Below are 18,298 nucleotides of genomic sequence, written 5' to 3'. Positions count from 1 at the left end.
TTTATAAGTGATATATAATTGTTCATGAAGGCTGGAAATGAAAAACGCCTTTAATTTAGGTGTGCAGAATTATTAGGCACATTTTCTTTTACAGATAAAACAAGCCAAAAAAAGATTTAACTCAGACTTAAAAGTCAAAAATTATTAAATGCCCATGAGAAGGATGCAATACTAATGCAATACTAGAAATTGCAGTTAAGGCATGACCATGGGACAGTGAAATGCTCATTGGGTCAGTAAATTATCAGCAAAAGTTTTTTTTAAAGTGAACTAATCCTTTAATATAAGGAGATTTTGATTAAGGAGACCTTGCAACTTCAAATCAACATGCTACTGAATTTCTATCCGATACGGTAGGAAATTAAATGTGGAGGATTTTAACTGTGACAAGATGAGTATCTTTTTTTGTCAAGAGATTTAAAGCGCCATTCGTTAAGAGTGCACATATGAGTACGTGTTCTAGTAGGCCTAAGTAAGGAGGAGCCTATGATTGAATATGAAAATAAAGCAAAATAACTGAGTCCTCATGACTCCCATAAACCCCTCTTGAATCATACATTTGATTTCGTTGATGATTTCAAATGATCTCTATCTGTTTTTTTCCAGGTGTCCACTATTCCTGTAGAGAGGAGAACCGTGAAGTCCACTGTGCCAGAGGGAGCTGACAAACATGCTGAATGTCTGCTGGTCAGACAGGTAAGCGTGCGTGCGTGTGTAATCCCAAATAAAAGAGTAGTTCAGAAATACAGATGGAGACAGGAGGGTAACCGTGTAAAGTCTACATTTTCAAAACTCTAAACATCACACTTGTAACACTGCTAATCACTCTAATTTCCTGTTTTCATTACAGTTGTACATATTTTCTTTCCACATAATCAGTGTTTCAATCGGTACAATATATGTAATGAGAACATGTGGTTTAATCACAGAAATACAACACCAAAATCTTTTAGTTTAGTACTTTTTAACAATCATTTAATTCAGTAGCAAATAAAAGCAAGATACATGTTTCAAGTCATCATTGTTTCTGAATTAAAGAGTTACAGTAACACAAGATACAGCTCCCATAGTAGACAATAAATGTACATTAACTAACATATGTATTTAATGTAAAATCCATTATGTTAGCAATAATATCTGTCCAGTGTTATCAAAGGGTGTGATGAACATATGACATGTTACGAACCCCTAATCAAACACTCGTTAAAAGGGGTAAGCAACGTGCTTCATCCCGTTTCACTCTCGTCATATATACTCAAGCAGGAGAACCATTAGAGCAATGGGGCACAGGTTCGCAGGGGTGGAGCGGTTTTCTGTTTGTTTTTTTTCTGCTGATCTCCAGCAACCTCCCTGTAGTGCCCACGCACCCCGCACTTTGAGAACCACTGATATAGACTATAACAGGAGAAGAGCTACTGTAGAACCCACTTAAACATCAAAATGTTGCAACGCCAGCAAAATAGTGAAGAAATACCATCAGCACCCTCCTGTTGCAGGACAGCTCCAACTCCAATCGCACTGGTATCCACCTCAAGCCACATCCAGGGCAGACAGGACGGGCACACTACAGACGAGAGATTTTGCAGACAAAAATGCATGTTGGCACTCATTAGTCCAACTGAAACAAACTACACTAGACTACTAGCAACTACACATCCCCAAAAATCTATACAACTCCCGCCTGGTAGTCATGAGGATATGCAAGGACAGCGGCCACTTTTCCATCCAATGGATGGACCGTTCCCTACCTGCTTTCCCAGATATGTGACAAAAGCTTAAGCAAATTCACATTTCTTAAGATTTAACATTAGGGATGCAGCAGCTAAATGGCAAAACACCAAGTTTAAGGTTGAAATTTGTTCAGCCCATGTAGATGAATAAATTACTATGTCATCCAAGTAAATAGTGAAATTAGGAACCTCACCTAGAACCATTGACTTTAATCGTTGGAACGTTGCCAGTGAGTTTTACACCCCGAATGCCATCCGTGTATTTTGGAGAAATGTGTCAGTTACAAACACCAAAATTTTAGAAGTGTGCTCTGTTAAAGGCACCTGCCAGTAACCCTTCAGCAGATCTAGCTTCGTAATGTATTTCGGCACTGTGATATTATCAATACAGTCTTCAATACAAGGCAATGGTTTCCATCAGGCACGGTGACAGAATTAACTTTTCTAAAAGCAGTACAAAAGTGAAAGGACCCATTGGCCTTTGGTACCAAAACAATTTTGCAATAGATACTTCACTTCACTTCACTTCACTTCACTTCACTTCACTTCACTTCACTTCACTTCACTTCACTTCACTTCACTTCACATTTCATTTCATTTCTTCTCTCTTACCTGCGGGGCAACGATAGGCATGTTGCTTTATTGCTAATGCACCACCGACCTTGATGTTGTGGTGGCAAACAAAATTATATCACTGAATAAGAGACAAACATTTCCAATTGTATTTGATGAGGTTTATTTTCTTGCAAGAAAAGGCCAGCAGTCGTACAGTCACACAGAGTGACACAGGGTGTGACAGTGAAGGGAGGACATCCTTCCTCCTTTATAGTCTTGACTCCCAGAATGTTATCTTTCTAGGCCAATGATGGTATTTTCAACCATATGTGGAACATTCTTAGACTTGTTCATCATATTTTATCCTTGAGTGGAGGCTCTCCTGTCACCTACCAACACTCTTTACCGTTCCAATACAATTCCATATTAGAATAAGCTTTGTGTGTGCTCTTTTACTGTCATATGATGGTCATGCTTCCAAAATGTCATGCTGGATGACAGAAGTACCTGGATAAACGTCATTAAATAGATTTGGAAAACTGTCCACCTGCTTAGTTACATCTTGACAGTTGAGAAGAAAGCATTGACAAAACTTCTGAATTTTTCAACCAACCCCCATTTTCCATGTTTACTACAGAGTGGGGGAGAAGGAAGGAGGCAGATGTTTTTTGGCCTCTGCAACCCGAGAATGCTTAGCATGTTTTTTTCTGGATTACTCAAATCCTCAAATCCTGTTTCTTTTCCTCGAATTTCATCTTTTCTGCGCTATACTCCTCAGAGGAGGAGGGGCACAATAAGACAGTTGATGTCTGCCAGGTTCACCAGAGATGCCTCTTCGTAGCCACCATCGATCAGCCGATCGCGTCAGCAGTTTGCTTGGTGGCACGGAGAGCCAAATCAGTAGTGCGACGCAGCTCTGCTACTGCCTCAGGGGGAGTCTCTAACCCTGGTCCAGGTCTTTCAGCAGATCGGCCTGCTAAGTCTGCAACACAGCCATTGTGTGCAGGACCGCTACGGCCTGACCCCTGGCACCTCCGGGGACTCTGTAATTTTAGTGCTCTTAAATTTGAGTGCAGCGTTCGACACAATTGACCATGGCATTTTGTTGTCATGCCTTGAATATGGTGTTGGCATCCGAGGAAGTGCCCTTAGCTGTATTAAATCTTTTATCAATGGTAGAACATTTTCATTTGGCATTGGATACTCTGTTTCATCTGTAGCTTATCTCACTTGAGGTGTTCCTCAAGGATCCATCCTGGCTCCTACTCCGTTCTCTCTATACATGTTACCATTGGGCTCTATTCTTAACAGGCATGCAGTGTCCTTTCATTTTTATGCAGATGACATCCAAATGTATCTGCCTTTGAAGTGCAATGACAAGGAAGGCTTAGAAACCTTGCTTGCCTGCTTTAGCTGATATAAGGTCCAGGATTTCCTCAAATCTTTTACACTTAAATGCGAGTAAAACGGTAGTCATTGTATTTGGGCACTCTATGGGTAAAGATAAAATGGATCAAATAAATGTTAACGCTGGGAATCTAAACTTCTACATCAAACAAGCTGTCAAAAATGTGGGAATTATTCTGGATTCCACCCTTAAACTCAATAAACAAATCAATACAGTATACAGTTAAGACAAGTTTTTTTCACTTGAAACTTTTGTCCAGAGTTAAGCCCTTTTTATCTTTCAAAGATCTTGAAAGATTTACACATGCTTTAGTTTTATCTCGCTTGGATTATTGAAATGCTCTATATTACGGAATATTCCAGTCGACTATGACAAGGCTTCAAATAGTTCAAAAAGCTGTAACTAGATTTTTCATAAATTTGTTCACAAGCGAGAACATATTACTCCAATTTATTTTAATTGCTCTAAATTGGTTGCCAGTGCGTTACAGAATTGAACTCAAAATTATGCTTTTCGTTTTTAAATCCTTAAATGGTCTGGCGCCTTCCGACCTGTCTGAACTTTTAAATTTGAACACGCCAGTCAGATGTCCGCATTCCACAAGCGGAAACATTCTTTTCCAGCCCAGATCAAAGTTGAAGTTGCAAGGGGATTGTGCGTTTGCAGTCATTGGACCTAGGCTATGGAATAATCTCCCGCTATCCCTGAGATCTTTATCCTCTGTACATGAGTTTAAAGTTAACCCTAAAGTCATATCTTTTTACCACGGCATTTAACTCATCTTAACTAAGTTCTGTTTCTATTGTGTGTCTCTCTTTTTATATATTTTAGATTTGTCCTGTACAGCACAGTGGTCAACTATAGTTGTGTTTATTTGTGCTATATAAATGAATGAATGAAAGAATGAATGAATGGGAGCTTTCAACATCGATGCCTCCCCTAGCAAGAGATAGCTGGCTAGCGTCTCTTCAACAGGTGGCATCGACTCATATCCATGTTCACGCATTCCCTCTACCCTTGCATAATTTGCATGCTGAAATAGATGAATGTGGGCCGAATATGGTTTCTTCCAAGATCTTTCCACCTCAGCATGCAGATCTGGAAGAAACAGAAGGCTTGTGAGTGTCACAGTCACCAGTTACTTCATCCAGCTTCACTACATTACCCTGCACCCTCCTTGGCTCTCACCTGCCCCTGTCAGCGATCACCCTCGTTAACTTCACCATTTAAGCACTCTCGTTCCACAGTCCCGGTGTCTGGTCTTGTCCTTGACAAGTGCTTCAGACCACTCACCAGAGAAACTGCCGTTCCTGTTTTCGTCTTTGTCTAGCTACACAGACTACTCACCTGAGAATTCCCGTTCACTTACCTGAAGTCCTGTTGTTTCCATTGTCATTGTCATCGTCCGGGTTCTCGTCGTCATCCCTGCTAAAGACTTTCATCCAACCAAGTCAGCTAAGTCATCGTCACATCAGTATTCCAGTTCATCGATCATCTCACCTTGCATTGCTCTACCTACACTTTAAATAAAAATCCTCTTTGTTCACTTTACCCTTGTCTGCCTTCATCTGAGTGTGACAGTGAGAGCTGGATAAAAATCACATAAAGATTATGTCCGGATAAAAATCGCTCGTCCAACCTGCCACAAGCAATCTCACATCTCTCGCGCCTCCAGGGCAGATCCAATCTGTCTGTGACATAGGACATAACCTCTAGCTAGCAACTCATCATACGCATGCTCCTCTCCCAAGCAAATAAAGCACAGATAAAACTAGTGAATGCATGAATGTCCATGCAACCAAAGCATTCATGCATGTTTGAGCTTCGGGGTGCCATTGAAAATTGTCAAATTGTAATTTTTTTTTTTTTTTTTTAAGTTTAACCTAAATATTTTTTACCTCAAACATCTTTGATATGTTGGTGGTCATTCACTTAATTCAGAAAATTACACATTTAACATTCAAATAAAAAGCACAATAAAGCACAGATTGTGTAAATCATCTGGTGTCATATAATGCTGACATGTATGTACACACTTCCTGAAACTTTTCGCTGCCATAACTGCCTTCAACATGTTCCAAACAAACGCTCTTGAAGAGAAGGAAGAGAATCACTTGTACTACAGATGGCCTTTTATACTCTGGTTGCACTGTGATGTCACAGGCTGTCTCCAGTCGATGTATTGACATGCTTCAGACACTGGTCACGCTTGAGGCGTTCCCCATTGCGTCCTAGGAAGCAGTACAAGTTCCCATTCGAAAGGGAAATAAAAATGTATTTTCTCACCCATATGTTGTTTGAAAACCAATCAGACTTACATTAATCTTTAGAAGAACAAAACTTGTGACTAGTGAATGCATGAATTTTTTGTCCAATGTCCTTTTTTTTTTAAAGCTTTTTTTTTCTTTTTTTAAAGCTAAAACCTAAAGCTTTTTTACCTCAATCATCTTTGATATGTTGGTGGGTGTTGGTGTTGGTTTGATATGTTTGATTTGATATGAGGGTTGTACACATTTAACATTCTGTAGGGCTTTTTGAATTGAAGGCAAAAAATAGAACTGAATTACTTTTTGTCGTTTAGCTCTTACAGTAAGAACCTCTGTCTTTATATAACTGTATTTTTTTCCTATAGGCTTGTCAATACTTCAACTCCCAGCTGCATGTGATCCAGTATAAATATGAAGAGTATGCAGGGGACTACCGCATGCTGCCCAGGTACAGCTCATTACTGCTCCACCAAACCTTCCAACAGCATCGTTTTCTTGTCATCAAACCAATTATAGTCTTGAAATTATAGAAGCATATTTTTACCACAGCAGAGTAAGAAATATTATTTCATAATAATGAGAATATTATTTCATTATAACAGTCATAAAAATGAGAAACTTTGTTTACACTTTATGGTAAGGTGACGTCTTTGTCTTTATTATGTGCTTGTTTTCATCTGGAAAATGTAATGTTTGTCACATCTGCAGTTTGTCTCTTAGACGATTCCTATCAGATGTTAAAATTGACATATAGAAAATTATTTAGATTTTGAATGTATGTAAGCTGCTTTTAAAAGATGTTTATCAAATGTTTGGACACAACAGATGCTTTAGATGAAGCACTTTAACAGACACCTTTGGCAGATAAAGATTTTTCAAATATTAATAATATTTTAGAACAAAACTATATACAGGGCTGCCAACTCTCACGGATTAAGTGTGAGACAGTGACAGACAAGACAGAGTAGGTTACTTTTATATGAAACAAAGTCTCAGCTTTCAAATTCTGTCCATTTTATTACCAAATTCAAACGATAAATACCATTTTGGTGCTCTTAAATATGGCATGACAGATCGCTGTATCTCAGTTCAAGCGGCACGAGAACCGATATCTGTGTTCCTCTTTATTACTAGTTATAAGACCAAATAAGCTTGAATGAACATCAGACGGTATGTTAAAGATACAGTACAGCTTACTGAAATCTCTCATGTCTCATGTAATCGTTCAATGAGAAAGACGTGAATAATACAACTTGTGAACAATATGTCACTTAAAGCCATTCAGTGACCATATAGGGAGTTGGTTAGTAAGAAAAAATAACTTTAGAGAGGAACATTTGGCTAACACCAGCATATTAACAACAGCATATTAAAAACACCACATAGACAATTTTAGACATATAAACAACATTAAAAGGTTGACAGTTCTTTTTCTAATGTGATTTGAATAGTTTCCTTCTGTTTTCCACATATACTCCTGTCATTTAAGCCTCACAAACAGGAACAGGTTAGTTTCAGGCGCAGATTTTTCAGTTTCAGTTCCTGCTCAACACAGTCACCTCGCTTTTAAAAGAACATGCTCCTCAAAGTTCCCTCTCCTCTCTTCGATTCGTTTTGTACTATTTTCCCCACATATTCCTGTGACGAGTGCTGTGAACACGGACAGGCGAAGACTTACTCGAACTCAAACTCCTATAATCACTGTGAAACACCCGTTCAGCGCCACAGTGCTATTGCTTCAAAAGGACTAGCCCATAATGCATTGCGTACTACACTAAGAATAATGACAGAAATGAAGTCTTATGTTCTAAGAACTAGAGGAGAGAGGCTCATTCAACGAAAGCTGGAATCATCATGAAGCAGTTGTCTGCAAAAAGACTCATCAAAAAGTCTCAAGAGCAAAGATCCAGTAAGTAACTCTCGGGGCAGAGGGAAACACAGCCCGGGGAGCAGGCGATGTCCGCAACCGGTAGGCTGAGTGGAAAGCTGGAAGAACCGGCAAGGGACAGAAAGATCCATGATCAGACTCAGAGCAGACGGTAGAGCAGACGAGGAATATCCGAGGGAACAGTTAGACAGATAAAGACAGAACTGGACTGATCAGCTAAGAGAATTGGCCTTAGTTGTTTCATTAGCTTGGACCAGACATTGCCCAGTGGTGATTTGTGAATTGGCAGATCCTTTGTGATGTCCTGTAGAAGCCTGTAGCTCTGTTCACAATGCCAGCGAAACATAAATCCCATCCATTTTCAATGGAGAGATGGTGACTTCCAGGAGAATCGAGAGACAGCGACAGGATATAGGCTCATCCAGCAACTTAAGAAAGTTAAGAAATGTTTCAATTTATGCAAATAGAGAGACTTTAAGGAGAAACATACCAATAGGAGTGCAGACTGTGTCAGTGGAGCTCACACGTCACCGTCTCGAGTGCAGACAGGACAGAGGATTTCTGGAGCGATTTCACTGTCCTATGATTTATCTGGAACCACATATGGATATAATAAATTAATGATGTGTGGAAAAGGAACTGACTGCAGTCTTAGTGAGTTTTATTCATACGTTGATAGTTCTAGTTGATTATATGATGCAATGAGCAGTTTTGCAACACCGTTCAACAGTTTCCTCTGCATAGTGTTCATTATTAGGGACAAGAAAACGCCTCGGTTACGACTGTAACCTCGGTTCCCTGAAGAGGGAACGAGCGTTGCGTCGAGTTTGACGCTATGGGAACACTTTGCGTGATGACGTCTTGAAGCACATGTAAAATCAGTCCAATGGTGTGGCGGAACGTCAGAGGCGGGTGACGTCACATACCAGGAAGCTATAAAAGCCGGCCTGAAACAGAAAACGAAAGCTTCTTAAAGTCTGAAGTCGTGCTGACAGGCATGAAGGAGATATGGCAAGGTGACGCAACGCTCGTTCCCTCTTCAGGGAACCGAGGTTACAGTCGTAACCGAGGCGTTCCCTTTCAAGGGAAAGCAAACCTCAGGAACTTCCAATGACACGGACGGATGGAAATATGGAAATATGCGTCCTTGAGGTCTATCGTGACAAACCAGTCCTCGGACCTGATCTGTGGCACGATCTGTCTCAATGTTAACATTTTGAACTTGAGCTGCATGACTGACTCGTTCAGAACTCGAAGATCTAAAATGGGACGCAATCCCCCGTCCTTCTTCGGAACTATGAAATACCGGCTGTAAAACCCGGTTTCCCTGTTGGAGGGAGGTACATATTCTATGGCCCCTTTCTCTAACAGAGTGTTTACTTCCTGTTCCATAACCAGAACCTGCTCGGGACCCACCACTGTGGGCAGGACCCCCATAAACCGAGGTGGGCGTTTCTTGAATTGTATCTGATACCCTTTTTCCACGGTCTGCAGGACCCAACGAGAAACATTTGACAGTAGCTTCCACGCTGTCAGAGATTCTACTAAAGGTACCAGCCTCTCGAGACTGGTTTCTGGATTTTGTTGTTGTTGAGTAGTCAGTTCGTCGCCCTGTAGCGGCGCACCGGCAGGGAACGACCGAACGGACTGCTCTAACACCCTCCTCGGAGGGGGCGGGCATCCCGAGGCCACTACGTTTCCGGGTGGTCCTTGAGATATGTGCTCGCCGGAGACCGCTGCGCCCTGTAACACCGGAGGCGGCAGGGTTGGCAGAACGGTCCCCTGAGGGTACCGAAGAGAGACGGGCACCGTAAAAAGAGGTGTTGACCGCTCTGCTTCGGGGGGGACTACCCTCATTCGTCCTGAGCCCTCGGACATTAGGACTTTTTCCCAGCAGCCTTCTTGGCGGTAATAACGGTCCGCAGATCCGTTCTACCCCTCGAGGGCTGCTGGGTTTGAGAGCGCCCTCCGTGTCCCCGAGATTTTTGTGGGGGAGCACGGGAGGACACACTCTGTTTCTGAGTGGCACGGTGCTCAGCGCTCTTCTTAGAGGAGTGAGGCTGCTCCCGCTCAGCAGCCTCAAAGAAAGAACGGCGGGGGAGAAGTTTTTGGAGAGCAGCTGCTTGTTTAGAGGCTTCTATTGATTTTGCTACCGCACTATTAACTGCATCGCCAAACAAACCAACAGTGGAGACCGGAGAATCCAAGAGAACATGCTTCTCTTTATCTTTTAGATCGCTCAGATTGAGCCACAGATGCCTCTCAGTGGCCACCAGGGCTGCCATAGACCGCCCGATTGATTTAGCGGTCTCCTTGGTGGCCCTGAGAGACAGATCTGTGGCCCTGCGTAGTTCTGCCACAGTGTCAGGACCAATTCCCCCGCCCTCCTCTAAATCACCCAAAAGTTCAGCCTGGTAGGCTTGCATAATGGACATCGTATGCAGACACGCTGCAGCTTGACCAGCGGCTGCATACGATTTATGAACCAGGGAAGATGTCATTTTAACTGGCTTAGATGGAAGTGTAGGAGCCTTCAGGGAAGATGCCGTTGCTGGAGAGAGATAGCTCGCAAGCGTCTCCTCCACCTTCGGCATCTCCCCATAACCATACTCTTTATATTTATAAATTGAAGAGTAGTGAGATGTGTGTGGTGTAAAAACTCTGTATGACACTGGTTTCCCCCACGATCTCGACACCTCGGTGTGGAGATCGGGGAAAAACGGAAGGCTCCTGCGCTGGGGCTGCGCACGAGATGGCAGGAAGCGTTCGTCGAGCTTGCTTTTCGAACGAACGTCCTGCCTATCCTCTGGCCACTCAATAGAAAGTCTGTCAACTGCTCTAGTGATTACATCGAGCAGTTCCTCAAACGCGTGAGTCTGAGGTGGCGAATCCTCAGACTCAGCGTCAATACTCACAACATCCAACTCCTCAGAGCTGGATAGTTGCAGTACTGGTGCCTCCATCGGGGGGGAAGAAACCGCAGCGCGTGCTTCCACACCCTGATGAGAGGCACTGGATCTGTCAGAAAGAGGCTGAGATAAGGCAGAGCCCGTCTCAACATCCACTGACAGATCCATTTGCGAACCCCAGGTCTGAGATCGCCGCCGAGCCTCAGCCGCAGCGGGACCCGAGCCCTGGGGAACATGGTCGGGATTGAACCGAGCCAAGCGGGATCGGAGCGTACGCAATGGAAGCGCACAGCAATGCACACAGTCACCACCCTCGAGTGCTGACCGGGCATGCTCCTCTCCCAAACAAACAACACAAAGAGTGTGAGTATCACCTCCCGTTAAATAACGCGGGCAGGGATGAACACACACTCTAAACTGCTGCTTGCTCGCCATACTGAATATATATATATATCGACAGACAACACCAAATAACAAGGACAGATTTCAACACAGAGCGCAACTGAAGACTCAGAAAGCTTTCGTTTTCTGTTTCAGGCCTGCTTTTATAGCTTCCTGGTATGTGACGTCACCCGCCTCTGACGTTCCGCCACACCATTGGACTGATTTTACATGTGCTTCAAGACGTCATCACGCAAAGCGTTCCCATAGCGTCAAACTCGACGCAACGCGAGTTCCCTTGAAAGGGAACTGATTTTTGCCAAATTTGAATGACATTTTGAACATTTTTCCCAGCATGAGTGAGTTTAAATTGTTTATTGACCGGTTATCTGGTCTAATATCTAGTTTATATAACAATATTTTCCAACAGCAGAATTTTAATTTTTAGCAAAAAGAAAACTTATTCCTACTCAAATTAGAATATCTTAGTTTTACCAGCAGTATATATCAACTGTGATCGGATTTTCTACAATATGTCCAGACTTGCTGTCTACCAATAACATTAGAGTAACAACACTAGGAGCGAGAAACTGGCGACATGCAGCGCTAAAGTTGCTGGCCAGACAGTGATGTCGGTCAAAAGAAAAATGTGTGTGGTGTGTGTTTGTGCTGCATGAACCGCCACACTGTCTCTACCACCCAGGACAGACACAAAGGGCTCTGGTTTACAAGAGCACTCAGGCAGGCAGCAGAAAGGACACCTGTATGTGGGGTCCTGGCAGAATAAAGCTCACTGAAATGGGTGATAAACACCACTTGATGTAGAAAACACTACCTCTTTGAGGAGAGGAGGATTTATTGGTGCACTAATGCTTGATGTTTTTGTGTGTGGGTGTGCGAGTGTGTGTGTGTGTGTGCGTGTGTGCGTGCGTGCATGCATGCGTACACACACACACACACACACACACACACACATGTGTGTGTGTGTGTGTGTGTGTGTGGTTCAGGTATTCCCTATGTTGTGGGGATGTATTTTTAGTCCCTATGAGGAAAACAGCTTAAATCAAACCAAGTGATGTTTTTTTCCCCCTGTGATGGGTAGGTTTAGGGTTAGGGGATATACAGTTTGTACAGTATAAAAATCATTATGTCTATGGAAAGTTCCCATAAAACATGAAAACTCAACATCAGAAGGTTACAATATATATATATATATATATATATATATATATATATATATATATATATATATATATATATTAGGGCTGTCAGTCGATTAAAAAATTTTATCGCGATTAATCGCATGATTGTCTTGAGTTACCTCGCGATTAATCGCAATTCATCGCACATTTTTTATTTGTTCTAAATGTACATTAAATTAAAACTTTTCAAGTTTGTGATACTCTAAATCAGTGGTTCTCAATTCCAGTCCTCGTGACCCACTGCTCTGCACATTTTGTATGTCTCCCGTATTTAACACACCTGAACCAGATCATCAGCTCATTAGGAGAGACTCCATGAACTGAACTGAGCGTGTCAGATAAGAGAGACATACAAAATGTGCAGAGCAGTGGGTCACGAGGACTGGAATTGAGAACCACTGCTCTAAATCAACATGGGCATGGATAAATTTGGATGCTTTATGCAAATGTATGTTTATTATTGAAACCATAGTCAACATAGTGTATGAAGACGAGACATGTTTCAAAGGTCATAGATGTTTTTCAAAGAACTTGACTCATGTCTATTAGACACATGTAGAAAGAACAAAGAAATACCAGATTCTCATTATTCTCTTTCTTTGCACTGAGCAATTTACTAACACAAACATGTTTAGATTTTTGCATGACAGGGCAGCTCTTCTGAAAATGCTAAATGTACATTTATTATTTATTATTACATTAGTCTGTCTCTCTCTGTGCCCATTTTAATGAAGCTAAATTTTGAATAAAACTGTTTTCATTGGTATATTTTACTGTTTCTTTTGTCAAACAACGGAATGAATATGAAATAGTGACCCAATAAACATAACCAGCTCTCCCTAAGACGTTAATCTGCACAAAAATCCTGATAATCGAGCCGTCGTCTGATGAAATCAAATACACATAAGATAAAGACAATATTTGTGTTGTGATTTCGGCTATACTTGCATGTAAAATTAGAGAAGCAACATAATACCTGAGAGAGGTGCGTGGGCGTGCTGAGAGAGCAGTACCGGCGATTCTCAGAAACTAAATAAGGTTTGGGCGCTTTTTTGAAGGGAAAAAATGGCTAAAGGGGTCTGCAATGTCGCTAAGTTGGCAACACTGTGTATCTCCATTTCTCCAGCTAGGGTGCCATTAATATGTGCCATTAATATGATTTTGCGTTAACGCTGTATTAACGCGCTAACTTTGACAGCACTAATATATATATATATATATATATATATATATATATATAATTAATTGTTGTCTTTGCTGTTAATAATATATAAATGAACATTATTAATTAAACGTAATCAGCAGCACCACAAATCTAAAACCAAACTGCTGGTGGAAGTGAAGACGGTCTCTCTCCTTCTCTTCTTGTCCTGATCATGGTGGATGACAGTGGTTCTGTTCTCTCTGTATAGGAAGCTGTATAAAGCAGAGAAGTTGCCCTCCCACTCTTTTGAGATTGACCATGAAGATGTGGACAAAGATGAGGTCAGTATGGTGAATCAAGAAGGACTTGCCAAACTCACACCAGTAATATGTTTGGACACACTTGACTGAATGTTTGTTTCACATAATCTTAAGTCCTGGTACTTAAAATTTATATTTAATATGAATATATTTTCTGTCCAATTTTAGTGTGTCACTTTCAATGAAAGTGTGGCTATTTTATTTTATTGGCTTGTATTTTGTAAATTCAGTATCATTAAAATTATTATTAAATTAAAAAGTCTATTTTTAATACAATTATATTTTTAAAAAAGCTATAATTTTAATGTTGTCTTTTGGATAAGTTTTGGATAAGTGCATCCAGAATTGTTGGTTTCAGTCCAGAATTTTCATATCAGTGCATCCCGACTCAAATGGCCTCCATAATCACGAGATCTCAATCCAATAGAAATGTCTGAATGGCAGGCAGAGATACGAACTGAGACGGTGGGGTCATTGGGTTGGAACGACTAGTAAAGTTGTGTGTCAGAGACACCATGTGCCTTTATGACTATGTCTGCTGGGGTTGTGTATATGGTTAAAATGAAAGGAGCAGAATAGTACTTCTTGTCTTTATATCAGATGTTTAAACACTTTTTTGTAGGACACAACCTCTTTGTCATCATCTAAAGGAGGAGGAGGTGCAGGCAATGGAGGTGTAGGAGGGATCGGTGTTTTTAAGTCTGGCTGGCTCTATAAAGGGAACTTTAACAGCACTGTCAACAACAGTATAACTGTTCGGGTGAGAGAGTGTTTTTTCATTACAAATTCTGTATTATCACTAAAACTATTTGTGTGTAAAACATTGCTGATTGCCTGCTACTTGCTTGTTGTTTGTGCTTTTACAGTCCTTCAAGCGAAGATATTTCCAGTTGACTCAGCTAACTGACAACTCTTATATCATGAACTTCTATAAAGATGAGAAAATATCAAAGGAACCTAAAGGCTGTATCTTTCTGGACTCGTGCACCGGGGTGGTTCAGGTTGGTACAAATACAGTTTAGTAAAGCAGTTTAGTGAACAACGAGGTGACTAATGACTAATATTTATTATGATTTCTGGGTTCATTTGGGGTTCATACAGAATAACCGCCTAAGGAAACACGCCTTTGAGTTGAAAATGAATGAAGTGACATATTTTGTCCTGGCTGCCGAGAACGAGCAGGACATGGATGACTGGATCAACACTTTAACACGCATCCTGCAGATCAGTCCTCCAGAGGGCCCGGGCCCGGTTCTGGACCGCAAGAGTGTGGACCTGAGCGACAGTAAGCACGGTGGGTGCTTACAAAGCATCAAATACTATAGAAAGAGTCAATCATATCGCTCTATTGTCCTCATATACGCAAGTGCAACAGTTAGTGAAAGAGCTTTGGTGCTGTTCCAATCATGACAGGGACGGGACAATATACAGATGTTAGATCGAATCTATTGTACTGTACAACAATTCCCCTGCAAAAGATTGAAAACTTCCCACGGGAAGATTTTGGAAAATATTTGAAAAAAAATATTTTGTGATGGCATTGCATTGATATGACACAGCACAATCTATGAAAACATTAAATAAAAAATAATCAATTCAGAACATAAGAACCTTGATGAAAACAGCATTCATTCATTCATTCAGAACCAAATGAACAAGACCCAGCACTCACAACACTTGACAAATTACATGGAGAAAACAGGAAGTGGTCATTTGAAACTCCCTTTCTCATATCCTTCTGAGCTCCTTCATATCTCATACGTCATGGAAACAAAGGCCGTTATAAAAACTATTTATCTGCTTATCACACTATTTGTCTGAGCCTTTTAGTGTAATTCTAAACATGTTTACTCCTCTTTTTGCTGTTAAATCTTCACAGATTTTTTATAAAGTGAACTTTTATATGGTTAGTTAAATTTCAAGATGAATACTTATCGGACTAAAGCTATTTAGGTTTACTTGATTATTCATACATTTATTTTTTTATTTTTTAGAAAAATCATGTTAAAATGTTACTCACAAACATCAGGCTTTTGGGGAACTATAGTTGCACATCTCTCAGACATTATTGATTTGCATTGCATCATATGTTTTGCCCCCCCACAATAAAAACTACAGAGCTTTGATCATAAAACTGAACATTTAAATATCATCTTACTAATATATATTATTGGCAGATATATTTCATAAATTTGCTCAGTTTGGGCCTCTGAATAAACTGTTTTCTTCCTCCTCAAGTATGAGTTTCATATTCTCACTACATTATACTAAATGAGCCATAAAAGCCTTTTATAAAAAATTATACCCAACAAAATGTTTATTTTTAAATGTTTATTTTTTACACTTTAGTTTAGAGTCCAATTCTCACTATTAACCTGTTTGCTTATTAGCAAGCATGTTACTAGGATATTGGCTGTTTATTAGTACTAATAAAGCAAATATTATGCCTTATTCTGCATGACTATATTCTACATCCCTTAATCCACCCAATACCTAAATGTAAACTACCTTGTGCTAACTATTAATAAGCAGTATAATTCTGAGTTTGAGACAAAAGTCGTAATTAATAGTTAGTTAATATTGAGAATTGGACCCAAATCTAAAGTATGAGCAATATTTTTCTACAGGTTCAAACTATTTTAAAAAATTGATTTTTCTCACTATTATTTATTATGTCAGGGTTAAATATATTACAGGGTTAAACAAATCACCTTAAGGTCACCATCAATTTGCCAGATTTTAAATCATGGATCTGAAATATCAGGCAAAAACTGTAAGAATCACAATCTGATTGTCACATAAATGCCTTGATTACCTTAGGTTAGGACTACTAACAAATGGCATATTTTGCTGAGCGTATGATAACTGTGAGGTCTCTAGATCGAGCCAAATAGGTTTAAGATCCGGCCTAATCCATTGGGTCTGAAAGAAAAAGAAAAAGATATTGTCGGTGTAAAATGGCCCAGTGGTCAGAGGCAAAAATGGCATGTTCATCAAAATCTGAAGTGGATCCCAAGTAGTGTTTTGTTTTTTTTTAGATGAAAAACTGTGTGTGTGTATATATATATATATATATATATATATATATATATATATATATATATATATACTACCGTTCAAAAGTTTGGGGTCAGTAAGATTTTTTAATGTTTTTAAAAGAAGTATCTTCTGCTCACCAAGGCTGCATTTATTTGATAAAAAAACAATAAAAAACTGTAATATTGTGAAATATTATGACAATTTAAAATTACTGTTTTCTATTTTAATATATTTTAAAGTGTAATTTATTCCTGTGATCAAAGCTGAATTTTCAGCATCATTACTCCAGTCTTCAGTGTCACATGATCCTTCAGAAATCACTCTAATATGATGATTTGATGCTTAAGAAACATTCATTATTATTATCAGTGTTGAAAACAGTTGTGTACAATTTTTTTCAAAATTCTTTGATGAATAGAAAGTTCAAAAGAACAGCATTTATATATATATATGTATATGTATGTATATATTTAAAAAACAACACAAAAATCTATCAAATCTATTCATACTCTTTCTTCCTTTAGCCAAGAATACTTCTAATGAAGACTCTTTACAGTCTATGTTTTTCCATGATAGATTCTGAAGTTTTCAGATATAGCAAGTATTTCTACACTAGCTGCCCTGGTCTATCACATACCCTAGTGGTCGGCATGAGCGCTACATGTTAAGGAATCGGGAGGTCATGTCATGCCACACGTGCCACGGGCTGTAGTTGCCAGCTCACACTCTATGCACAGCATCCACTGGAAGTCTCAGATAATCTAGATAATCTCAAGTGAAAAATGACCAAAATCCACCACTGTACACAATTAGTGCCATGTGTGAAGATCACTACAAGTGTTTGCACTCTATTGCATTTTCAACTAAAACATTTCTTTGTTGTTGTTGTTTTAGATATCATTGATATGTCGTTGAATCATGTTCCTCTCCATGAAAATGAGGAAACGACTGAAAATGGAATCCACCCTGATCTGGCCAAGGTAATTCTTTGTAATTCTGCCATGTTACTTCCTAGGCACATGGCATCAGTGCACCCTCTTTATGAAAAAGGAAATGGCCCTTAATGTATGCAATGAGATCATTGTACTATTAAAACATTTTGCAAGTTTCAGAACTCAAAACTTCCTTGTTAGTACAAAAATAGCTTTTAATGAAACCAAGCTGTCAAAACGACTTTTTTTCTACTTCCTGGTTTTTATTACATATGAGATGAAAACACCAGCATAAGCCGGCCTGCACAGAGCCAGATCAACACCTACATCTACATCATCGTCTGTTATTGCAGTTTATGTGATTAGCTGATCAAACCAGTAACTAAACTGTTCAAATTCACACTCTTCCTCTTGGTAGCTTGAGAATGATCTCTTATTTAAACTGTGATTAAATTAAACACAGAAAGCGAGCAATGAGCGTTCTTTATATAATTGCTGGAGCTGTCAATCACTTCAGTTCAGC

The 18,298-nt window shown here is 39.9% G+C and overlaps 1 protein-coding gene across 2 annotated transcripts in view; it reads left to right on the top strand.

Annotated features, from left to right (window-relative positions):
- Positions 1-18,298, top strand: part of dock10 (dedicator of cytokinesis 10) — a 132,986-nt gene that overhangs the window by 66,570 nt on the left and 48,118 nt on the right. For both annotated transcript variants that reach the window (XM_084125900.1, XM_084125901.1), the window contains exons 3-9: positions 607-696; positions 6,326-6,408; positions 13,753-13,825; positions 14,427-14,564; positions 14,671-14,805; positions 14,906-15,098; positions 17,738-17,823. In XM_084125900.1, coding sequence (XP_083982026.1) covers positions 607-696; positions 6,326-6,408; positions 13,753-13,825; positions 14,427-14,564; positions 14,671-14,805; positions 14,906-15,098; positions 17,738-17,823 — 798 coding nt within the window. The remainder of the gene's footprint in view (positions 1-606; positions 697-6,325; positions 6,409-13,752; positions 13,826-14,426; positions 14,565-14,670; positions 14,806-14,905; positions 15,099-17,737; positions 17,824-18,298) is intronic.

The sequence above is a fragment of the Abramis brama genome, assembly GCF_963993115.1.
Source record: "Abramis brama genome assembly, chromosome: 10".
NCBI classification, from domain to species: domain Eukaryota; kingdom Metazoa; phylum Chordata; class Actinopteri; order Cypriniformes; family Leuciscidae; genus Abramis; species Abramis brama.
This window is presented reverse-complemented; position numbering and strand designations above follow the sequence as displayed.